Below are 26396 nucleotides of genomic sequence, written 5' to 3'. Positions count from 1 at the left end.
GTGCAAGGCAATGAGAATGTGGTCCCTTCCTTCAAGGAGGAGGAAATAAGATCAACAGTGTGATGAGCATCAATATTACTATAGCATATGAATACTCTAAGAGAGTTTCATAATAAAGTACTATGAGGTTCCATTGAAGGGGAGATAGCATTCTTTTGGAAAAACCAGGAAAGAATATTTTGAGGTGACATTTGAGCCAAGCCTCACAGTATATATAGGATTTTAAAATGGTAGTAAGGAGGGCATTTCAAGGTGGGAAACATGGGGTAAACCCAAATAAAGAGTATGAATGTTTGAGTATGTTTAGGATACATTGAGTCATCCAGGTTGGCTGAAGAGTATGGTAATGCAGGAAGATCATGCAAAACAAGAGTAAAAGGATTGGACCATGTTGTCCAATTAAAGAAGTGCTTTAAATACCAGCCTAAGAAGTTTGGCTGTTACTCCCAGACAGTTAGCAGTTATGCAGGCTTTTAAAATGAAAGTAATCTCATCACAATCTTGCTTTAGGCAGACTCGGCTCTCACTTTGAGACTTAGCTATTTCACTTATTGACAGAAGGATATTTCATATGTTGACAGTCCCCAAACCTATCTCATCCACAAGTATTTTATTCCTCTATAAAATGGGAATGATAGTGCTTCACATGGTTGTGTAAGGGATAAATGAGACTCTGTATATTAAAATGTCCAGCACATATCTGGCATATAGTAGGTAGTAAGATGTTTACTAGATCTGGCAGCAAATGGGTAAAGTCAAGGGTGATTTGACAAGGGGAAGACTTGAAATGGAAGAGGTGAAGGGTAATGAAGGTCTGAAACAGAATGGTGGTGAAAATGGAAAATAGAATCATTGTGGCTTGGATACCACTGGAAATGGAGGGGGTTTTGGAGAATGAGAGAGGAAGACAGAAAGACGAGAGCCATGAGGAGGGAGAAGGAAGAAGAGGAAGGAGATCTCATTCTGGATGTGTTGAAGTTGAGGTACAGTGATGGTCAAAAGTCAGTCCAGGGCTTCCCTGGTGGCACAGTGGTTGAGAGTCCGCCTGCCGATGCAGGGGACACGGGTTCGTGCCCCGGTCTGGGAAGATCCCACATGCCGTGGAGCGGCTGGGCCCGTGAGCCATGGCCGCTGAGCCTGCACGTCCGGAGCCTGTGCTCCACAACGGGAGAGGCCACAACAGTGAGAGGCCCGCGTACCACAAAAAAAAAAAAAAAAAAAAGTCCAGAGATGGATTTTTTTTTTTATGTGCTGCTTTGATTATTCATTTTCATTTGTTTTTAATATTTTCAGTGCTGTTGATGAAAGTTTTAGTATCTGGTAAGTTGAACACTTTATTTGGGGTATATGCTCTGTTTTTAGATTTCTTTTTTCAAGTAGGATAAAGAGAAGCAGAATGGTTTCACAAAAGAATAATGAGAATCTAAATATTGTTTTTGAAAGAGCTTTTGAGAACAAGTTAAGGAAATAATATTAATGAAATTTAAACGTTGGTTTTAATGAAACTTAAACATTCTGTTTCTTAGAACCCTCCAGTTCACTGCAATCCAAGTAAAACTGATTCACTAAGTTCATACTTTGTCATGAACTAAAACATTCCTATTCAAGGCACAGTAGCACCTTACCGTAGAAATCCATTTAGCCAAATAGCTCATTTTCTGAGTTAATACACTCAGATGCAGGATACAGAACTAGGAATTAAACAATTTAGAAAAGTGTTAGAGAGGTTTTGTCAGAGATCCTGCAGTGTATACAATTCCTTGCCCACGTGCTTTGAGTCCAGTGATATTTAGGAGCAATAACAAGATGTGAGTGATTTCTGTGTGCCTCTCAGGATTTTAAGACATATGCATTAACCATTTAATGCTTATAACAACTCCATGAGAATAGGCACTATTATCATCTCCACTTTATGTACGAGGAAACTGAGACACAGAGAAAAAGTAACCTACCCAGATCATCCAGCTAAGCAGGTGGTAAAAGCAGTCTGCACACCCAGAGCCGGTATTCTTCATTACTATACCATCTCCATGAATGGTGGCTTCAGGTCCAGCTCTTCCACTCAAGTTCTATGCCTGTGAACAAGTTATTTCATAATCTCTAAAAAAGAGATAGTAGTAATGGTTAAACACTTAGCCCAGTATCATGGTAACTGTAACAGGAACTATTATTACTGAACTTGACCCAAATGCCGCCTCTTTTGCTCCAGTGTTTTTAGTGCTATCTGATATTTTATATATCCTTATAAATCCCCCTCTCCCTTTTAAAACCTTCCTATAACAAGGGGAGGAGGACAAGGAAATAGCTTCCTCAAAGGATAGTGTTGTTTTAAGACAAGAGTTTCAAATGGTGACTTTTAAGAACCTCAGCAAGTTTATTAAAGGCTATTATAAGAAGGATAGAGATCAACTAGCTGTTGCCCATCTCAGCTGAGGGTAAAGCATTGACAAACTTCTAAATTTCAGGAAGGTTTAAGACAAGTAAGAACTTCTTAGGAATAAAGAGCGTTAATGTCATAGCACAGTATAAAAAGTCTAGATGTCTGTAATAATATAATTTTAGAACATATAGGAAGTAGTAGCACTCACTTTTGCATTTTAGTATAAATGTGAAGTTTATCGTTTACTTACTGAAGGTACTTTAAGATGCATAGGCCAAAAGTAAAACCAGGTTGAAATTTGTGTTATCATCTTCAAACAGCCAACTGGAAAGGGCAGCAACAACAATGCTTAATACATGTGCCCTGTTAAATGAGTATTTCCATAAGGTGTTGTGTATTTCTCCACATAAATATTGACCATAAATAGCATTTAAAGTGGGTTTAGAGACAGCTGCGTTTCCCATTTGTAAGCATGTTGATTACATTGATACTGGATTGTACTAGGCAAATATGTGGTTATATTTGAAAGCTGTTTATATATAAATAGTATGCTCTATACTGGAAGAGAGAGTGTTTTTATTAATCACTGTAAAAAAAGACTACTTCTGGGTCAAACATTATATTTCTTTAAAGGTTATCAAGTGATTATCTTAGAGTATAGACAGATGGCTTGTTTTCTAAATGATGTGTGAGTTATCTTTCATAAATTGATCAACACTGAGAATGTTGTCAGAAGTCTAAGTAAGAAACCATTGAGCATAAGGAAGTAGCTATCATGAAGCAGTTTTAGTTTTTGTGGTGATACATTCATTTGTGAAATTGGAGGATACTTGCATATTTTAACAGTAAAATCAGTAATTTCTATAAGATAAAAGTGATATATGTTTGGAAATTGGTATGAGCTTTCTTTTTTTGCCCATATTAAAAATAAATTCAGAAGGCTATAAAGAAAACTGCAAAAGTCAGCCATAATCCTACTATCCAGAGAAACCACTAATAACTTTTCAGAAGAACTTTCAAGTATACACACACTATTCATGAGGTATGTTTATGGTTCTTTTTTTTTTCTTTTACATCTTTTTTGGAGTATAATTGCTTTACAATGTTGTGTTAGTTTCTGCTAACAAAGTGAATCAGCTATATGTATACATATATCCCCTCCCTCTTGTGCCTCCCTCCCACCCTCCCTATCCCACCTCTCTAGGTGGTCACAAAGCACAGAGCTGATCTCCCTGTGCTATGCAGCTGCTTCCCACTAGCTATCTGTTTTACGTTTGGTAGTGTATATATGTCAGTGCTACTACTCTGACTTTGTCCCAGCTTCCCCTCCCTGCCTCCCGCCCCTGTGTCCTCAGGTCCATTCTCTACATCTGTCTTTATTCCTGTCCCGCCCCTAAGTATGGTTCTTTAAATAAGAATAAAATGAGATTGTGTATTTTATAACCTACTTTTTTTCCAACTTAGCAATATACTGAGGGCATATTATCTCCATATACATGTATTACTGTTTTTATATCTGCATGATATTCCACTGGGTACCATAATTTATTTAACCAATCATTTATTGATAAACATTTAGACTTTTTCCAATTTTTTGGTGTTGTAGAGAAATCTATAATGGCAGCGTGTATATATTCATGCACATTTAAGTCATGGTTTGGCACACTTTTTCTATAAAGGGCCAGATAGGAAATACTCTAGGCTTTGTGGGCCAGATAGTAACTGTTGCAACTACTCAACTCTGCTGTTTTAACTCTAAAGCAGCCAGAGACAAATACATAAACAAATGAGTGTGGCTGTTTTCCAATAAAACTTTCTTAAAACAGCTATAGTTTTCTGACCCTGATTATGATTCCTTGATCAAAGATTATGCAAAAATAAAAGGCTAGTAATATGTATTTCAAAATTGCGTCCCAGCTAGAATCAAGTCTATAAATTAGATAATAGTATTTGTATCAATGTTAATTTTCTGACCTTGATAATTGTACTATAGTTATATAAGAAAATGACCTTGTTAGGAAATACACACTTAAATATTTAATGGTGAGGGGGCATCATGTTTGCAACTTATTTTCAAATGGTTCAGGAAAAAATGTGCAGAGAGAGAAAAAAATGTTAATAATTGGTAAATCTAGATTTAGGATAAATGGAAACCCTTAGTACTAATTTTGCAACTTTTCTGTAAGTTTGGAATTATTTCAAGATAAAAAGTAATAAAAAGCTGGCCCTAAAGCTCTCATACTTCCTTAGTGAGGTGTAAATCACCCTGTAGAAGGACATTGGTAATATAGGAAGCTGAGGGTTGACTTGATGATTCAGAATCAGAGCTGTTTCTATTTGACAAAGGAATTAAAAAGGGCAAGAGTGTTCCACTCCATTGTTCCCATAACAACTCAGACTTTACATACTTTTCAGAGTTTTTAATTTCACTGGAATAGTTGTATAAATTTTAAATTATTATAGTTTCAGATCAAAATATTAATGGAGACTTCAATCACATTTAAAAAGGGAGAGAGAAGAAACCCTTTGTATTGCAAGGTAATCATTTGGACATGATTACTTTCCTAATAGCCTTTGAACCTGGGCAAAGGATCAGTTTTATTCTTTGGATCTCTTAGGTCAATTGTATTTGTATAATGAACTTTATTTTCTCAGCATATTTCTACATCTTTGTTGTCTCTCAGATGAGGCAATGAAAGGATGCAGTCCTAATTTACCATTCAGTTGCTTTAGAGACAAGGTTATCAGATGGCCAAGCTGGCATTCCGTTTTAGAGATTGAGGGGCCTCACTTGTATTTTCACCCCAGAAAGAGGTCTTCCTAATCCACCTGAAGAGAGATAATAAAAGTGCCTGGATTGTGCTAGATATTTATTCCTGGAGTTCATTTAATCTTGACAACAACCCAGTGTGGTAGACATTAGTATCCTCTTTTTACAAATAAGACTCACAGAGGCTAACTCACTTGCCTGAGACCACAAGACTAGTAAACATTAGAGCTAGAATTCAGACCCAACACTGAATACAGACCATCCCAGACACTTCAAGAAAGAATTTTGAATCTGTCCTAGTACTGAGGAGGAGTTGATTTCAGTATTTTTGTTGTTGTTTGTTTTGTTTTTTAACTATTCATTAAGAAGTGATTACTGAAAATTTAGGCATTCTACTGACAAAGAAAATGTTTACATGTAAAATCCATGTGAGAGAATTTAGGATTTATTCCCTGTACTATGCAAATATGCCCCTTTAAGAACCCCCCCCTTTAAAAATAATTTTTGTCATCATTTGGGACGGGGCATGAAAATTCTGCAGTGGCACTCTTTTTTATTTATCTGGCTTATGAGTTTAAGATCTGTTATGGTTTAAACCTTTATGAAGTGGTTAAACTTTAATGACAGGTCTTTGAAAGGTTTTGTGGGAGTTGATAGTAATTTGTATGCCAAGAGATAAAAACAAGACATTTGCCATATGTCTGTTTCAAGAGTTATACTTTATGTGAAAAAGGTGGTATGATTACATGCATCCCAATTGTGAATCCTCTGCTGATAAGAGACAGTTTCAAAGAAGACAGCTAATAAGCATAGTATCTCCTTTTTTCTGTTAGAGTGATAAATCTGAGTGGAAGACAATTGAGAATTCAGTTGAATCCTTGGAAGCAAAATAGGTACCCAGTAGTTGAGAGTCCCATGAAATATTTCAGTTTGGGAAAAAAAAAAAATTCAGTTTGAATCTTCTGTGCTATTAAAACTGCCTGAGTGTAAGAGTAAATTAAATTGATACAGAATGACCCTTCAGAGACTCAGTATTTTCTCTTTCTTACGTGTTTCCTTTTTCATTCGAGAACCTAGACATTGTTTTATTCTCAGAATTATAATTTATTGACATATGCTTTAAAAGCAGAAATTGAGTAATAGTACTCTAGTTCTAACTCAGTTACTTCATAACCAAGCCAAATGTTACTTGCGTTACTTTACACTCAAGTGTGTTTGTGTGGGGGAGAAGAAGAGAGGAGGGGAAGGGGAGACAATGAGTATGAATAAGAACATGCACTTTCCCTTGTGAGTGTTTAGCATGGTACTAATGAAGTTAGTGGAATCATCAATTATGGTTGTAATTTTTAAAGGTGATGGATGGTAAAATATGAAATCTGGCTCTAGATCTTCAACAGCCTCATTGCTGCTTCTAATTGAGATGGACAGTAAGCTGTTGGTCCCTAGCCTAGCAGTAATCTGTGCCCTGTAACCATAAACAAATTGGTTTGAAATCTGGTATTCAAGCAAATGACCAGAAAGTTACACCTCTAACACACACTCTGTGCCGAGTTTGTTGTACATCGAAGTTCCCCTTGCAAACGGCTCAGTAACTTATTTAATATAAAAGTTGTTCTAGTTTTAGAAATCTTGATCTCTCAAATATAAACCAGAGTTTGGGGATAAATCTTTAATACTCTAGTCATAATTGCCTGGGTCCCTGATATTCAGAATTCAGTTGCCACGTCTCAAAGCAAGCCAAGTAAAGGTGATCTGTACAGTGACCCATCAAAAATGATGATTTTTAGTCACCTTCTGGAAGTCCTTAGCATGTAGAGTTTTGGTTACTTCGACCAAAGGAGCTGTATTGTATTTCATGCACACAGAAACCAAATTTTGTAAACCCAAGTGGCTTTCTGACAGAAATATTTGGATGCTGCAATAATAGAATGACTTTTTTTTTTAACATCTTCATTGAAGTATGATTGCTCTACAGTGGTTTGTTAGTTTCTGCTGTATAACAAAGTGAATCAGCTATACGTATACATATTATCCCCATATTCCCTCCCTCTTGCATCTCCCTCCCACCCTCCCTGTCCCACCGAAGACCATTTTAAAAATTTGAATAATCTCAGAATATCCAGGGTATTTGGTTGGCATAAACAAACAGTTCTACTTTCAGGCATGAATTTTTGAAAGCTTGAGTTTATAAGCTAATTGCTCTTAGGCTCTCTATACTTGTTACTCTAATTCTACCCATGTTTAAGATGTTTCCCCAGCCAGAGGAATAGTACAGTTTTCTGGGGTAATAGAAGTAGGAAGCCAGGATGCTAGGTGGTGTCAGCTTTTAAAAAGGAAGGGAAAGCAGGTCAAATCTCTATAACCTATGAGAAAGTAGGTAAAGCTAGAGAGTGAGCCTGGTACTGAAAAGAGACCTGGAGGAGGAGGAGAGGGTAGAGGTTTGACTTGACAGAAACAGGACTTTCCCATATAAACTGTTCTATATACGTTCCTTAGCCAGTCTACAAAAGCCCCTGTTATAGCTGACAGGGTACATGTTTTCAATTTTTAAAAAATATAGGCAACAAAACCACTGCAGATCAGTGCAGTAGTAATTGACTACTACAATGAATAGGAAATGCCCTTCCAAGAAATGTTTAACGACAGGGATTAAACTATGTAGATGGCTCCTTCTTCAAGGCACCCCCCTTTTGGAATCAGATGCTATTTGGCACTAGCTGTCTGGCATCTTTTTCTTCTCAAAAAGAAAAAAAAAAAAAACGCTCCTAGAGAAGGCTCTTCTTTGTTCCAGGCCATCACTGCCCTGAGGTAATCCAGTCCCTAACCATCTGAAAAGAGCTGTGTTAAGTGTACTTTCCCTTCCTCGTTTAACCTTGTTGTCCTGGGTCTTTGGTGGCTGGCTCTGGGCCTTATCCACTGCACAGGAGAATGAAGGAAGGGAGAAAGGAGATTTAGGTTTCAGTTCTCCCAGATAGGTGGGAATCCAGAGACCTTTCCCCTTGAATCTTGGCTGGTCCTGGGGCCAGGCAGGCAGCAAGGCTGGGCTGATCTAGCCCAGGAATTTAGAGCTTGCATGTGTGCTGCCCAAGTCAGACCTGTTTCTGTACTTCTAACCATTTTGGCCATTGTGTGTAGGATTTCAGAACTAGGGCATTCTGTCTTTCATTATTACCTGTGAGGGGTCAGTCTAAGCAGTCTCTCCAAGTGACAAGTGCGCTCCTCTCAACAGCAGATTTCCCTGAGAAAAGCAGGGAGAACTTTATGATTTATTTTCAGGGTCTCAGCCTTCATTTAGCAAATTCTGAAGTGCCTCTTTCTCAACATTCAGATTTTGATTAGGTAAATAAAATGTATCCATGGGCGAGGTCTATTTCCTGACCCCCTAGTTTTGTACTTTATGGCCTTGAGAGTACTTGAGTTTGGGGAATATGGGTAATGTTGAAGTATCCTTTGAAAGGAGAAGCACTTAATGGTTTACAAATACATGTATCTTTATGGAAGTTTCTTGTAAATGGTATGTTTTTTAGCAAGCAATCAAACTTTGAAGCAATTTGAAACTTGCTTCACTTTTAAACATTTGACTTTAAATTTGTTTTTTTTTTTTTTTAGGGAAAAAACCTTGGTCTTCTGCTAATATTCATGAAATTGGGATTATTTTTAAAAGGGCTTGGATGGATCCGTGTGGATTAAATATTATTTGCTTTCAAGTTTTCAGCCACATCATAGCATTAATTAGCACATCCAAATGCTTTTTATACCATTTACCATTTATTAACTTTGTCTAGGGCATGAAATCGGTAACGGAATTGACGTTATGCTGCTTTCTTTTAAGATATCTTTCAGTTGAATGAACCAAGATTCCCTCCCTCTTCACATAGACTGAAACTTGTCAAAGAGCTGTAATACTGAACTTTTTTCACTTCCTCAAATATGTTATGCTAGCCCTCATCTCCTCCCTTCAAACCTGCTGCTCTCAGATATATTGCCTCCACTTCTGACCTGGCCTAGCAAACTACTACTAATCCTTCAAGTGTCAAATTAAATTTGTTTTTTAGGAATGCCTTCCCTGCTCTCTAAATGTTAGTTAGGTGAGTCCTATTAAATCACACAAGTAATTATTTGTTCATACCTACCTTTTCTACTACTATGAGGCCAGGGAAGCTCATCTAAGTTGTTCACAGTGCCTAAGCACTTGAATGAGTGAGTGAATCACTTAATGCATTTTTTTCCCATTACTTTTCTTCCTCAGTAGTTTTGTAATAGGTTATGTTAAATATGTGGTTTTTTAGGTCAGTATTGGTTTTCTGAAATATTACCATCATCATTTTGGGGAAAGGAGGTAGAGAATACACCAATATGCCTGAATATCATGGGCATCTTTTTTTATTTTAATATAATGAGAATTCTGGTAGAATAGGTATTGGTTTACATTATGGACCAGGAATGGTTATCCCATTATTGAATGGGAATGGTTATCTGCATCTAAAAGCCTACTGTTAAAAAGTTCAGTTTTATACAGATGTTGTGTACATACATGTACAGGTTATTGTGTCACTTTTCCCTTTCCTGTCCCCCTACCCTACTAAAAAAGCTGGGAAATTGTCCTCATGATGTCTTTTTCAGAAGCTTTTTTTTTTTTTTTTTTGCTGTACACGGGCCTCTCACTGTTGTGGCCTCTTCCTTTGTGGAGCGCAGGCTCAGCGGCCATGGCTCACGGGCCCAGCCGCTCCGCGGCATGTGGGATCGTCCCGGAACGGGGCACGAACCCGTGTTCCCTGCATCGGCAGGCGGACTCTCAACCACTGCGCCACCAGGGAAGCCCAGAAGCTTTTTTGATGAAGGAATACTCAAAAGTATACCTGGTCACAGTTATTCAGGGTTTTTCACTTAGTGATCCTTTTACTCTTTCTTGCATTTTTGGTTTTTTGCTCAATGTTACAAGCTCAAGTAAGAGAGAACAGTTTGTAAAAGAGTTATATTGATGTGTTATTAAAATATATCCTTTTCTTATCCATTGTATAAAATTATGTCCAGGGGGGGACCTTGAAGATGGCGGAAGAGTAAGACGCGGAGATCACCTTCCTCCCCACAGATACACCAGAAATACATCTACACGTGGAACAGCTCCTACAGAACACCTACTGAAGGCTGGCAGAAGACCTCAGACCTCCCAAAAGGCAAGAAACTCCCCACGTACCTGGGTAGGGCAAAAGAAAAAAAGAAAAAACAGAGACAAAAGAATAGGGACGGCACCTGCACCAGTGGGAGGGAGCTGTGAAGGAGGAAAAGTTTCCACACACTAGGAAGCCCCTTCGCGGGCGGAGACTGCGGGAGGCGGAGGGGGGAGCTTCGGGGCCGCGGAGGAGTGCACAGCAACGGGTGCGGAGGGCAAAGCGGAGAGATTCCCGCACAGAGGATCGGTGCCGACCAGCACTCACCAGCCCGAGAGGCTTGTCTGCTCACCCGCCGGGGCGGGCGGGGCTGCGAGCTGAGGCTCGGTTTCGGTTTCGGACGGAGCGCAGGGAGAGGACTGGGGTTGGCGGCTTGAACATAGCCTGAAGGGGTTAGTGCACCACGGCTGGCCGGGAGGGAGTCCGGGGGAAAAGTCTGCACCTGCCGAAGAGGCAAGAGACTTTTTCTTCTCTCTTTGTTTCCTGGTGCGTGAGGAGAGGGGTTTAAGAGCGCTGCTGAAAGGAACTCCAGAGACGGGCGCGAGCCGTGGCTAAAAGCGCGAACCCCAGAGACGGGCGCGAGCCGTGGCTAAAAGCGCGGACCCCAGAGACGGGCGGGAGACGCTAAGGCTGCTGCTGCCGCCACCAAGGGGCCTGTGTGCGAGCACAGGTCACTCTCCACACCCCTCCTCCGCGGTGCCTGTGCAGCCCGCCACTGCCAGGTTCCTGGGATCCAGGGACAACTTACCCGGGAGAACGCACGGCGGGCCTCAGGCTGGTGCAACGTCACGCTGGCCTCTGCCGCCGCAGGCTCGCCCCGCACTCCGTGCCCCTCCCTCCCCCCCGGCCTGAGTGCACCAGAGCCCCCGAATCAGCGGCTCCTTTAACCCCGTCCTGTCTGAGCAAAAAACAGACGCCCTCCAGCGACCTACACGCAGAGGCAGGGCCAAATCCAAAGCTGAGCCCCTGGGAGCTGTGAGAACAAAGAAGAGAAAGGGAAATCTCTCCCAGCAGCCTCAGAAGCAGCGGATTAAAGCTCCACAATCAACTTGATGTACCCTGCATCTGTGGAATACATGAATAGACAACGAATCATCCCAAATTGAGGAGGTGGACTTCGAGAGCAAGATCTATGATTTTTTCCCCTTTTCCTCTTTTTGTGAATGTGTATGTGTATGCTTCTGTGTGAGATCCTGTCTGTATAGTCTTGCTTCCACCATTTGTCCTAGGGTTCTATCCGTCCATGTTTTTTAAAAAAATTTCTTAATAATTTTAATAACTTTATTATACTTTACCTTCGTTTTCTTTCTTTCTTTCCTTCCTTCCTTCCCTCCTTTAGACTACGAATCATCCCAAATTGAGGAGGTGGTCTCTGAGAGCAAGATTTATGATTTTTCCCCCTTTACCTCTTTTTGTGAGGGTGTATGTGTATGCTTCTGTGTAAGATTTTGTCTGTATAGCTTTGCTTCCAACGTTTGTCCTAAGGTTCTATCTGTCCCTTTTTTTTTCTAAATAAGTATTTTTTTAATTCAATAACTTTATTGTACTTTATTTTATTTTTACTGTATCTTCTTTCTTTCTGTCTTTTTTCCTTCTTTCCCTCCTTCCTTCCTTCCTCCCTCCCTCCCTCCTTTCTTTCCTTCTTGCCTTCTTTTGTTCTCTGCTTCTTTCTTTCTTCCTTCCTTCCTTCCTTTCCTCCTTTCCTCATACTTCTACTAATTCTCTCTACTTTTTCTCCCTTTTATTCTGAGCCGTGTGGATGAAAGGCTCTTGGTGCTTCAGCCAGGAGTCAGGGCTCTTCCTCTGAGGTAGGAGAGTCAACTTCAGGACACTGGTCAACAAGAGACCTCCCAGCTCCACATAATATCAAACAGCGAAAATCTCCCAGAGACCTCCATCTTAACACCAGCACCCAGCTTCACTCAATGACCAGCAAGCTACAGTGCTGGACATCCTATGCCAAACAACTAGCAAAACAGGAACACAGCCCCATCCATTAGCAGAGAGGCTGCCTAAAATCATAATAAGGCCACAGACACCCCAAAACAAACCACCAGATGTGAACCTGCCCACTAGAGAGACAAGATCCAGCCTCATCCACCACAACACAGGCACTAGTCCCCTCCACCAGGAAGCCTACACAACCCACTGAACCAACCTTAGCCACTGGAGACAGACATCAAAAACAGCGGGAACTACGAACCTGCAGCCTGCAAAAAGGAGACCCCAAACACAGTAAGATAAGCAAAATGAGAAGACAGAAAAACACACAGAAGATAAAGGAGCAAGATAAAAATGCACCAGACCTAACAAATGAAGAGGAAATAGGCAGTCTACCTGAAAAAGAATTCAGAATAATGATAGTAAGGATGATCCGAAATCTTGGAAATAGAATGGACAAAATGCAAGAAACAGTTAACAAGGACCTAGAAGAAATAAAGATGAAACAAGCAACAATGAACAACACAATAAATGAAATTAAAAGTACTCTAGATGGGATCAATAGCAGAATAACTGAGGCAGAAGAATGGATAAGTGACCTGGAAGATAAAATAGTGGAAATAACTACTGCAGAGCAGAATAAAGAAAAAAGAATGAAAAGAACTGAGGACAGTCTCAGAGACCTCTGGGACAACATTAAACGCACCAACATTTGAATTATAGGGGTTCCAGAAGAAGAAGAGAAAAAGAAAGGGACTGAGAAAATATTTGAAGAGATTATAGTTGAAAACTTCCCTAATATGGGAAAGGAAATAGTTAATCAAGTCCAGGAAGCACAGAGAGTCCCATACAGGATAAATACAAGGAGAAATACGCCAAGACACATATTAATCAAACTGTCAAAAATTAAATACAAAGAAAGCATATTAAAAGCAGCAAGGGAAAAACAACAAATAACACACAAGGGAATCCCCATAAGGTTAACAGCTGATCTCTCAGAAACCCTACAAGCCAGAAGGGAGTGGCAGGACATACTGAAAGTGATGAAGGAGAAAAACCTGCAACCAAGACTACTCTACCCAGCAAGGATCTCATTCAGATTTGATGGAGAAATTAAAACCTTTACAGACAAGCAAAAGCTGAGAGAGTTCAGCACCACCAAACCAGCTTTACAACAAATGCTAAAGGAACTTCTCTAGACAAGAAACACAAGAGAAGGAAAAGACCTACAATAACGAACCCAAAACAATTTAGAAAATGGGAATAGGAACATACATATCGATAATTACCTTAAATGTAAATGGACTAAATGCTCCCACCAAAAGACACAGACTGCCTGAATGGATACAAAAACAAGACCCTTATATATGCTGTCTACAAGAGACCCACTTCAGACCTAGAGACACATACAGACTGAAAGTAAGGGGATGGAAAAAGATATTCCATGCAAATGGAAACCAAAAGAAAGATGGAGTAGCAATTCTCATATCAGACAAAATAGACTTTAAAATAAGGACTATTAAAAGAGACAAAGAAGGACACTACATAATGATCAAGGGATCGATCCAAGAAGAAGATATAACAATTGTAAATATTTATGCACCCAACATAGGAGCACCTCAATACATAAGGCAAATACTAACAGCCATAAAAGGGGAAATCGACAGTAACACATTCATAGTAGGGGACTTTAACACCCCACTTTCACCCATGGACAGATCATCCAAAATGAAAATAAATAAGGAAACACAAGCTTTAAATGATACATTAAACAAGATGGACTTAATTGATATTTATAGGACACTCCATCCAAAAACAACAGAATACACATTTTTCTCAAGTGCTCATGGAACATTCTCCAGGATAGATCATATCTTGGGTCACAAATCAAGCCTTGGTAAATTTAAGAAAATTGAAATTGTATCAAGTATCTTTTCTGACCACAACGCCATGAGACTAGATATCAATTACAGGAAAAGATCTGTAAAAAATACAAACACGTGGAGGCTAAACAATACACTACTTAATAAGTGATCACTGAAGAAATCAAAGAGGAAATCAAAAAATACCTAGAAACAAATGACAATGGAGACACAACGACACAAAACCTATGGGATGCAGCAAAAGCAGTTCTAAGGGGGAAGTTTATAGCAATACAAGCCCACCTTAAGAAGCAGGAAACATCTCGAATAAACAACCTAACCTTGCACCTCAAGCAATTAGAGAAAGAAGAACAAAAAACCCCCAAAGCTAGCAGAAGGAAAGAAATCATAAAAATCAGATCAGAAATAAATGAAAAAGAAATGAAGGAAACAATAGCAAAGATCAATAAAACTAAAAGCTGGTTCTTTGAGAAGATAAACAAAATAGATAAACCACTAGCCAGACTCATCAAGAAAAAAAGGGAGAAGACTCAAATCAATAGAATTAGAAATGAAAAAGGAGAAGTAACAACTGACACTGCAGAAATAAAAAAGATCATGAGAGATTACTACAAGCAACTCTATGCTAATAAAACGGACAATCTGGAAGAAATGGACAAATTCTTAGAAATGCACAATGTGCCAAGACTGAATCAGGAAGAAACAGAAAATATGAACAGACCAATCACAAGCACTGAAATTGAAACTGTGATTAAAAATCTTCCAACAAACAAAAGCCCAGGACCAGATGGCTTCACAGGTGAATTCTATCAAACATTTAGAGAAGAGCTAACATCTATCCTTCTCAAACTCTTCCAAAATATAGCAGAGGGAGGAACACTGCCAAATTCCTTCTACGAGGCCACCATCACCTTGATACCAAAACCAGACAAGGATGTCACAAAGACAGAAAACTACAGGCCAATATCACTGATGAACATAGATGCAAAAATCCTCAACAAAATACTAGCAAACAGAATCCAACAGCACATTAAAAGGATCATACACCGTGATCAAGTGGGGTTTATTCCAGGAATGCAAGGATTCTTCAATATACGCAAATCTATCAATGTGATAAACCATATTAACAAATTGAAGGAGAAAAACCATATGATCATCTCAATAGATGCAGAGAAAGCTTTTGACAAAATTCAACACCCATTTATGATAAAAACTCTGCAGAAAGTAGGCATAGAGGGAACTTTCCTCAACATAATAAAGGCCATATATGACAAGCCCACAGCAAACATCATCGTCAATGGTGAAAAACTGAAAGCATTTCCACTAAGATCAGGAACAAGACAAGGTTGCCCACTCTCACCACTCTTATTCAACATAGTTTTGGAAGTTTTAGCCACAGCAGTCAGAGAAGAAAAGGAAATAAAAGGAATCCAAATCGGAAAAGAAGAAGTAAAGCTGTCACTGTTTGCAGATGACATGATACTATACATAGAGAATCCTAAAGATGCTACCAGAAAACTACTAGAGCTAATCAATGAATTTGGTAAAGTAGCAGGATACAAAATTAATGCACAGAAATCTCTGGCATTCCTATATACTAATGATGAAAAATCTGAAAGTGAAATCAAGAAAACACTCCCATTTACCATTGCAACAAAAAGAATAAAATATCTAGGAATAAACCTACCTAAGGAGACAAAAGACCTGTATGCAGAAAATTATAAGACACTGATGAAAGAAATTAAAGATGATACAAATAGATGGAGAGATATACCATGTTCTTGGATTGGAAGAATCAACATTGTGAAAATGACTCTACTACCCAAAGTAATCTATAGATTCAATGCAATCCCTATCAAACTACCACTGGCATTTTTCACAGAACTAGAACAAAAAATTTCGCAATTTGTATGGAAACACAAAAGACCCCGAATAGCCAAAGCAATCTTGAGAACGAAAAAAGGAGCTGGAGGAATCAGGCTCCCTGACTTCAGACTATACTACAAAGCTACAGTAATCAAGACAGTATGGTACTGGCACAAAAACAGAAAGATAGATCAATGGAACAGGATAGAAAGCCCAGAGATAAACCCACGCACATATGGACCCCTTATCTTTGATAAAGGTGGCAGGAATGTACCGTGGAGAAAGGACAGCCTCATCAATAAATGGTGCTGGGAAAACTGGACAGGTACATGTAAAAGTATGAGATTAGATCACTCCCTAACACCATACACAAAAATAAGCTCAAAATGAATTAAAGACCTAAATGTAAGGCCAGAAACTATCAAACTCTTAGAGGAAAACATAGGTAGAACACTCTATGACATAAATCACAGCAAGATCCTTTTTGACCCACCTCCTAGAGTAATGGAAATAAAAACAAAAATAAACAAATGGGAGCTAATGAAACTTCAAAGCTTTTGCACAGCAAAGGAAACCATAAACAAGACAAAAAGACAACCCTCAAAATGGGAGAAAATATTTGCAAATGAAGCAACTGACAAAGGATTAATCTCCAAAATTTACAAGCAGCTCATGCAGCTCAATAACAAAAAAACAAACAACCCAATCCAAAAATGGGCAGAAGACCTAAATAGACATTTCTCCAAAGAAGATATACAGACTGCCAACAAACACATGAAAGAATGCTCAACATCATTAATCATTAGAGAAATGCAAATCAAAACTACAATGAGATATCATCTCACACCAGTCAGAATGGCCATCATCAAAAAATCTAGAAACAATAAATGCTGGAGAGGGTGTGGAGAAAAGGGAACACTCTTGCACTGCTGGTGGGAATGTGAATTGGTTCAGCCACTATGGAGAACAGTATGGAGGTTCCTTAAAAAACTACAAATAGAACTACCATATGACCCAGCAATCCCACTACTGGGCATATACCCTGAGAAAACCAAAATTCAAAAAGAGTCATGTACCAAAATGTTCATTGCAGCTGTATTTACAATAGCCCGGAGATGGAAACAACCTAAGCGTCCATCATTGGATGAATGGATAAAGATGTGGCACATATATACAATGGAATATTACTCAGCCATAAAAAGAAACGAAATTGAGCTATTTGTAATGAGGTGGATAGACCTAGAGTCTGTCATACAGAGTGAAGTTAAGTCAGAAAGAAAAAGACAAATACCGTATGCTAACACATATATATGGAATTTAAGAAAAAAAAATGTCATGAAGAACCTAGGGGTAAGACAGGAATAAAGACGCAGACCTACTGGAGAACGGACTTGAGGATATGGGGAGGGGGAAGGGTGAGCTGTGACAGGACGAGAGAGAGTCATGGACATATACACACTAACAAACGTAAGGTAGATAGCTAGTGGGAAGCAGCCGCATGGCACAGGGATATTGGCTCGGTGCTTTGTGACAGCCTGGAGGGGTGGGATAGGGAGGGAGATGCAAGAGGGAAGACATATGGGAACATATGTATATGTATAACTGATTCACTTTGTTATAAAGCAGAAACTAACACACCATTGTAAAGCAATTATACCCCAATAAAGATGTTAAAAAAAAAATTATGTCCATGTTAGGAAGGGAGTAAAAAATCAGTGTTGTTCCCCACCCTGCCCCCCCCACCAAGGTGAAAATAAGGCATCCCAGCTGGGTCCAGGGAAGGCTAAAAGGATTTCAGAGTGTGAGAGCTCTTAAAGGCTATCTTGTTGTTTTTACTAAATTGCTCTGCACCAGATAGGTACACATGCAGCTAGAATTTTTTAACCTGTGTCTAACATGATTGGTGAAGTTAAATGCAGGCTGTCTGCAATCTTGTATGTGTTGACTAGTGATTAAGCTCATGTAATTGCTGTTTAGTATGTGTCAGCAATTCTTGACAATTGATAAACTTTTTTTTGGTATGTCATGCAAAAAAATACTAGAAATAGTATTTCTCTTCCAATAGAAGTTTATCTTTTGGTTTCAACTAAATTCAGTCCAATTGACACAGGCTAAGCCACAGAGAAAGCACTTTACATCCTACGTTTTTTTTTCTATTCCTATGATAGATTGGTTTATTGATTATTTATCTATGTTGACAACAATATTAAAGAATTTCTTCATAACAGTTCAGAGTATAATCAACTACTAAAATATGAGTTGCAGATAATAAAGCCCATTTTATTTAGCACATGGAGGGTGCTACAAGGGCAGGGAGCAGGGGTGTGCTCCTGGCCCAGCAAGGATGGCCTCCAACAGTTCTCCACTCCTCCCAGACTCTCCAAAGCCCACCGCACTGCTCCTGGGAGTAGGGACAGCAGCTCAAGCCTGGGGACGCAGCTTATGAGTTTGGAGGTGCCTCGGCCTGCACCCTTCAGAGACCTTTTCTGTCGCTAACACGCCAGGACCTGGAGCTGCCAGCCTGGGGGGTCCTCTTGTTGTGGAGCAAGGGCTTATGTGGACTATGAGGACTGTTTCCTAGCTTTTTTAGTAGAGCAGGGGGACAGGAAAGGGAGAGTGACACAGTAACCTGTACACATACGTACACAACACGTGTATAAAGCTGAACTTTTTAACAATAGGCTTTTAGATGCAGATAACCGTTCCCATTCCATAATGGGAAAACCATTCCTGGTCCATAATGTAAAGGTGCAGAAGGAGGTGAAAGCCCAACACTAACAGCATGTGTTTGAATCAAAGTAAGGGTTTATTTGCAGGGTGCCAAGCAAGAGAGTGGGAAACAAGTCTCAGATCCACTCCAATTTGGACTTGATTGAGGGACTTTTTTAAAGGGGAAGAACAAAGAGGCTGGGATTAATCATCTACTTGTGCCATTTCTTTTTTATTAATATGTGATTTTTTTAAATTGAGGGATAGTTGATATACAGTATTATATAAGTTTCAGGTGTACAACATAGTGATTCATAATTTTATAGGTTATATTCCATTTATAGTTATTGTAAAATATTGACTATATTCCTTGTGCTGTACAATTTATCTTTGTAGCTTATTTACTTTGTACATAGTAGTTTGTTGCTTGTAACTGCCTACCCCTATCTTGCCCCTTCCCTCTTCCCTCTCCCCACTGGTAACCACTAGGTTACTCTATGTGACATTTCTTTTTTTTCTTTTTTTGTAATTGAAATATAGTTGATTTACAATATTGTGTTAGTTTCAGGTGTACAGCACAGTGATTCAGTTTTATGTATGTATTTTTTCAGATTATTTTCCATTATAGGTTATTGCAAGATATTGAATATAGTTCCCTGTGCTATACAGTAAATCTTTGTTGCTTATCTGTTTTGTGTACAGTAGTTTGTATCTCTTAATCCCATACTGTATGTGACTTTTTTTTTTTTTTTTTTTAATTTTTGGCTCTGTTAGGTCTTCATTGCTGTGCACGGGCTTTCTCTAGTTGCAGTGAGCAGGGGGCTACTCTTCCTTGCGGTGTGCGGGCTTCTCATTGCGGTGGCTTCTCTTGTTGCAGAGCACGGGCTCTAGGCGCGCAGGCTTCAGTAGTTGTGGCACACGGGCTCAGTAGTTGTGGCTCGCGGGCTCTAGAGCACAGGTTGTGGCACACGGGCTTAGCTGCTCCATGGCATGTGGGATTTTCCCTGACCATGGCTCAAACCCGTGTCCCCTGCATTGGCAGGTGGATTCTTAACCACTGTGCCACCATGGAAGTCCTATGTGACATTTCTTTATCATAGTTTAAGGAGTCAGGATGTCTTTGTTTTATGATTCTCAGGCCAGGTGGTCCATGGTTCAGGGGTCTGTTAGCTCGTCTTGTGCTGGAGAAACAACTTGAGTTTGTATGTTGATGATATCTACAGCAGCAATTTTGGTAGATTAATGATGTTAACAATAGTAATCTTAGCCATCTGACTCTAGTTAATTAATGTTCAGTTAGCACAGGATTGGGGTAAGAGGTGACAAAGAAAGGAAATAAAATTTTAGATAGAATAACTGTAAACTCAGTAAGGGAACTCTGTTTTAGGGGGACTTGGTTTTACTCTGTAGGACTATGGTGAGGATAGCACCACACTTCTGAAGCCCCGAGCCCCCATCACCTCCTGGACAGGCCCCTATCTGCAGAAGAGGCAGCCTCTGGTGTCAGGAGGAGCTGCTGGTATAGCACTGGCCCAGGCGCTCCTCTCCTCTGACCCATCTTGCAGGTGTTAATCCCTGCAAGGGCAGGCGGCAGAGGCCCCTGGCTAGGCTCAGGCAGATTCCATCCTACATTTATAATGTATTTGTAGCTTTGTAGTTAATAAATACAGCACTTTGAGTTTAATGAGATATTGTATATGGTGGTCTCTAACACGGTGCCTGGTAGGCCAGAACCCGTTTGAAACAGATACCTACTAAAACTCACTTAAGTAAAAAAGGTGTGCTTATTTTGAGGATTCCGGTATTTCATGCCACAGTCAGGTGTCAGGGTCACTGTTCGTGGTTGTGTGGGCTAGGGTCTGCATAGCTTTTAGTAGGAGTACAGCAAGGCCTTAGCAACAAACTGGAACTAGAAACTAAATCACTGTCAGCCTCTCTCTCTTTGCAGACAAAATGAGTTCTGTAGATGTTAATTTTTCCTTAATCATAGCTTATCTTTTGGAATAGGGGAGTACCCAGATTTTGGTGGGCTTAAAAACATCTAATTGGCTTTTTATGAGAAAGGAAAAGTTATTACATGATGGTTAGAATTGACTGAAGGTCTCCCATCCATAATCTATTCCTGTATTTGTTATCAGACATTTTCATCCTGCTTTTCTTTTTTTAATAAAGATTTCATGATCAGCAATCCAAAGGAAAATATAATATTGTTCCATGTTCACTTTTTCTTCACTATGCTTTTATTTGTCCATAAGAAATACAATTTTTTCTCTCTCTGCTATTCCTTTTTTCAGCCCCTTCCTTTTCCTTTCATTTGATATGTCTTTAGTCTACAACATAGAGGAAACCTTCTAGCAGGATGAAAACATAATTTTGTGAAAAGGTAGATATTTACCACCATTGGTATGATTTCTGTTCTTTGGAAGTAAAGACCATGCTTGAGCCCATTCTTCTCCCAGTGGGTTTGAACTGGCTGCTGTTCTCTTACTGAATGTCGACATCAGTCACCGTCTTTGTCTTTTCTAATGGGAGAGTTTTTAAGTCATATGATCATAAAATTAGCTTCTCAGTCTTGATCCTGTAAAAGTAAATTAAGGTTTGAACGATATAAGATAGTTTAAATATTCTAATGCCCTGAATTGATGTTTGTTTCATATGTTTGCCTTGTTTCCTCAGCTGTATATTGAGTTCATTCACAGCAGATTGGCTTTTAAATTTCCTTTTGTATCCTGTTTTGACTAGTAGTGCTGAGTCTTACTAATAAGTATAATAATAGATGCTGAAACTTTTCATAGCTCTGCATCTGAGAAAGACATTGTTGAAGACGTCATATTTCACCTCTAAATATTTCAGTATGAATCTTCTAAAAATAGAGCATTTTACATAACTACAATAACCATTATCACACATAAGAAAATTAATAATTCCTTAATTTCACCTAAGTTTCAGTCTATATTAAAATGCTCCCAGTGTCCCATAAATGTTTTTGTAGATTTTTTTTCCCTGAACTAGGATCTTACCAAGATTCAGACATTACATTCGGTTGTTCCAGCTCTTTAGTCTTTCTTTGTCTCTCTCTCTCTGTTTTTTTTTAATCTAAATGTTTCTCTCTCCTTTTGGGTGATTTTTCAAATCTGCTCATTCCTTCTACATTTTAACTGGCTTCTTTTTAGGCAGGAGTAGGGTGGAGGGGTAAAGAAAAACTTCGCTTTGAGTGCTAAATAATTTAATATGTAAACAAATGGATAGGTGAATTTAAGAGCTAATTGCAGAAGCAGTACTTACATAAATCCTACATTTAAAGTGAAAGCTATGTTATTGAAAGAAAAACCTCCAAGAAAAGCAAAAGGCTATACAAGACAGAAAATGTAAAGATGTCCAGGTTCTCAATAAATCATATTTATATAGTCACAATATTATAAACATGACTGACTTTCAGTCAACCTTGATAGCTTAAAAATAGTTTAAAAATTAATATAATAGTTATCAACTTTCATGGTAGAGTTTAGAAGGTAGAAGGTATAAAGGGGAGAAGTGAAGGGAAAGATAGAAGTCCTAGTATCAAGAGAGATACTGTCTGTAGTTGATGAAATAAGAAATATAGGGATATAAGTATATTAATTAAAGTTATAAAGAGGTTATGCAGAGGAACTAAAAATAATGATGTAACTCTACTGTAATTTGGGGGCAGGAGAATGGACTATCATCCTTATCTATTATAATAGGAAGTCAACACGTTGTCCAAAATTTGATATCTTAAGAAATGATGATGTTAATTTCTACAACTAATATCTGTCCTTAGGCTAATACCACACTGTCTTAATTACGCTAACATTATATAGTAAGCCTTGAAATTAGGTAGTATAAGTCCTTCAGCCTTGTTCTATTTAAGGATGGCTTTGATTGTTCTAGGTCTTTTACCTTTCCAAAGTCCTGCAAAGATTTTTACTGGGATTACTTTGAATCTGTAGATAAATTTGGGAGGAATTGGCATCTTAACAATAATGAGTTTTCCAATCCATGAACATGGTGTCATTCTTCATTTATTTAGGTCTTCTTTAATTTCCCTTTGCAGAAGTTTTCAGCATACAGGTTTTGTACATCTTCAATTAAATTTAATCCTAAAAGAAGATGTGGTGTGTATATATATATATATATACACACACACACACACACAATGGAATACTACTTATCCATAAAAAGAGAAAAACGATGAAATCTTGCCATTTGTGACAACATGGATGGAGGGCATTGTGCTAAATGAAGTAAGTCAGAGAAAGACAAGACCTTATGATTTTACTCATATTATGGAATATAAACAAATAAAAACAAAATAAATGAACAAACCAAACAAAAACAAACATGTTGATAATAGAGAACAAAGTAGTGGTTACCAGAGAGGAAGGGGCCGGGAGGAGAGGTGGTGGTGAAATGGATAAGGGGATTAGTTGTGTGGTGATAGATGGAAACTAAATTTTTGGTGATGAGTACACACTGTAGTGTATACAGAAGCAGAAATGTAATGTACACGTGAAACATATAATGTTATAAACCAATGTTACCTCAATAAAAGATAAATTTAAAAAATTTAATCCTAAGTATTTTTATGCTATTACAAATTAATTTGCTTTCTTTATTTTCTAATTATTTGTTGGTAATATATAGAAACATATTTGCCTTTTGTATATTGACCTTGTAGTCTGTGACCTAATTTCACTTATTAGTTCTAAAAGTTGTTTTGTAGATTTCTTGGGATTATCCATGTATAGGGTCATATTATATGCAAATAAAGACCGTTTTTCTTCTCCCTTTCCATTCTTTATGTCTTCCCTTTTTCTTACATCATGACCCTAACTATACCCCCCAGTATAATAATGAAAGTGGTAAGAACAGAAATCCTTGCTTTGTTCCTTACCTTGGGTAGAGAACAGGTCTTTCACCCTTGAGTATTATGTTACTTATAGATTTTTGTAGATGCCTATAATCAGATTTAGGATGTTCCCTTGTAGTTCTGTTTTGTTGGGGGCTTTTATCATAAATGGATGTTGATTTTTTTTGCGGCTATTAAAATATTTATATGGTTTTCTCCTTTCTTTTCTTAATATGGTGACTTATACTAGTTGACTCCTGGGTGCTTGAATCAACCTTGAATTCCTGGAATCAACTCCACTTGGTTATGATTATTATCCTTTTCATATATTATTGGGTTGAATTCCCTAAAATTTTGTTAAGAAATTTTGCATCCATATTTGAACATTAGAAAGATTAGTCTGTAGTTCTGCTTTCTTGTCTGGGTTTGGGAATTAGGGTTACATTGGCCTTAACACATGATTTAGGAAGCATACCCTCCTTCTCTATTTCTAAAAGATTCCAAGTAAGATTGTTATTTCAACAATTCATAATGAAGCAGTCTAGACCTGGAGGTATTTTTTTTGTGCAAAGGTTTATGAATTTGATGTTTTTAATTGATATAGGGGTGTTCAAATTTTCTATTTTTTTAGTCAGTTTTTCTCATTCGTTATCTTTCAAGGAAATTTTTCCACTTCATCTGGGTTGTCAAATGTATTGACATAAAGTTGTGCATAATGTTGCCTATTCTCTTAATGTCTCTAGATTCTGTAGTGATATTCCCCTCTTATTTTGATTTTGGTAGTACACATTTTTCTTTATCAGTTTATCCTAGAGGCTTATCAGTTTTATTGACTATTTCATTGATCAGCTTTCATGATTTCTTTGTTGTTTTAGTTTCTATTACATTGATTTCTGTTCTTCTTTCCTTCTACTTTGGGGTTTCTAGTTTTTTAAGGAATGAACTGAGATCACTAACTTTAGAATTTTTTTCCTGATATAAGTATTTAAAGCTATAAATTTCCTCTAAACACTGTTTTAGTTGCATCCCACAAGTTTTGATAGATTGTATTTTCATCATCATTCCACTCAGAATATTTTTTTTAATATAAATTTATTGTTTTATGGCTGTGTTGGGTCTTGGTTGCTGCACGTGGGCTTTCTCTAGTTGTGGCGAGCAGGGGCTACTCTTCATTGCAGTGCAGGGGCTTCTCATTGTGGTGGCTTCTCTTGTTGCAGAGCACAGGCTCTAGGCGCACAGGCTTCAGTAGTTGTAGCACACGGGCTCAGCAGTTGTGGCTCGCAAGCTCAGTAGTTGTGGCACATGGCCTTAGTTGCTCCACAGCATGTGGAATCTTCCCGGACCAGGGGTCAAACCTGTGTCCCCTGCATTGGGAGGTGGATTCTCAACCACCACACCACCAGGGAAGTCCCAAGAATATTTTTTAATTTCCCTTCTGATTTCTTCTTTGACCATGAATTTCTTAAAGTGTGTTATTTTACTTTTCAAATGTTTGGGGTTTTTCTAGTTTTCTTACTGTTAATTGATTGCTAATTTAATTCCATTCAAAGAACGTATCTTGGATTTCAGTCTTTTTAAATGTATCAATGCTGGTTTTATGACCATAGCACATCCTGGTGGACTTACCATGTGTACCTGAAAAGAATGTGTATTCTGGCATTGTTAGGTATAGTGTTCTATAAATGTCATTTAAGTCAAGGTTGATCACGTTCAGATCGTCTACGTCTTCGTCTGTTTTTTTCTAGTTATATTGGTTGCTGAGAGAAGGATGGAGAAATAGGTATACCTCTAATAGCAGGTCTGGTAAAGTATTAATTGCAAAGGGACATGCATTCAAGTCAAGAAGAATTTGTTAACTATATTTTATAACCTACCACAGGATTCATTTTAATTATTCTTTGTGCTTTTGTATATTTTTTAAATTTTCTGTAATAAAACCTTAAAAACCAAATCATCTTTGGTAATGATGTCAGAGTTTAGGGAGTGCATGCCACATGCTATACCAGATGTAGGAAAAATATTTAGGATTTCTATTTGTTTATGTTCACCTTATCATTTAAAAGTTTCGATGGCACAAATGTGCAGTCTGAGCATATCTTAATTTATATTGTCACAATAAAAGATTTCCTCCCTCCTTTATTAGTCTGTAATAATAATCACCATGGTATAAAAGTCAGCGTCAACTGTAGTGCTCTCGATGTGTTGTGTTTTCTCACTCCACTACTGTGAACCCATTGAATCTGTTTTCATTTTTTTATCTTTATCAAAGGTTGAATTAATAAAGGGGAATTTACAAAGTGTCGGACTTACACTTCGTCTTGTCCAGTCAACTGACGGGTATGCTGGGCACGTCATAATTGAGACCGTGGCCCCAAACTCGCCTGCTGCAATTGCTGATCTTCAGCGGGGAGATCGACTGATTGCTATTGGAGGTAATTATGCTCATGTGCAGTATACCTGACATTTACAAAGAAAACCAGAGAACAGATGTGGGGGGTTTTCCTCTCTTATTTCTTTTTTTTTTATTTTATTTTTTTTATTTTTGGCTGTGTTGGGTCTCCATGGCTGCGTGCAGGCTTTCTCTAGTTGCAGCGAGCGGGGTCTACTCTTCATTGCGGTGCGTGGTCTTCTCATTGCAGTGGCTTCTCTTGTTGTAGAGCATGGGCTCTAGGCACGTGGGCTCAGTAGTTGTGGCTTGTGGGCTCTAGAGCACAGGTTCAGTAGTTGTGGCACATGGGCTTAGTTGCTCCACGGCATGTGAGATCTTCCCAGGCCAGGGCTCGAACCTGGGCATGTCCCCTGCAAT

At 38.5% G+C, this 26396-nt stretch overlaps 1 protein-coding gene across 1 annotated transcript in view; it reads left to right on the top strand.

Moving 5' to 3' along the window:
* The window catches only part of PDZD8 (PDZ domain containing 8), a 92127-nt gene that overhangs the window by 57673 nt on the left and 8058 nt on the right, over positions 1-26396 (top strand). The window contains exon 4 of the mRNA XM_029245302.1: positions 25860-26022. Within this exon, the coding sequence (XP_029101135.1) occupies positions 25860-26022 (163 nt within the window). The remainder of the gene's footprint in view (positions 1-25859; positions 26023-26396) is intronic.

Source organism: Monodon monoceros, unplaced genomic scaffold, assembly GCF_005190385.1.
Source record: "Monodon monoceros isolate NGI ecotype Baffin Bay Population unplaced genomic scaffold, NGI_Narwhal_1 Super_Scaffold_4, whole genome shotgun sequence".
Lineage (NCBI taxonomy): Eukaryota > Metazoa > Chordata > Mammalia > Artiodactyla > Monodontidae > Monodon > Monodon monoceros.
The sequence above is the reverse complement of the archived record's forward strand: the minus strand, read 5'-3'. Positions and strand labels throughout refer to the sequence as shown.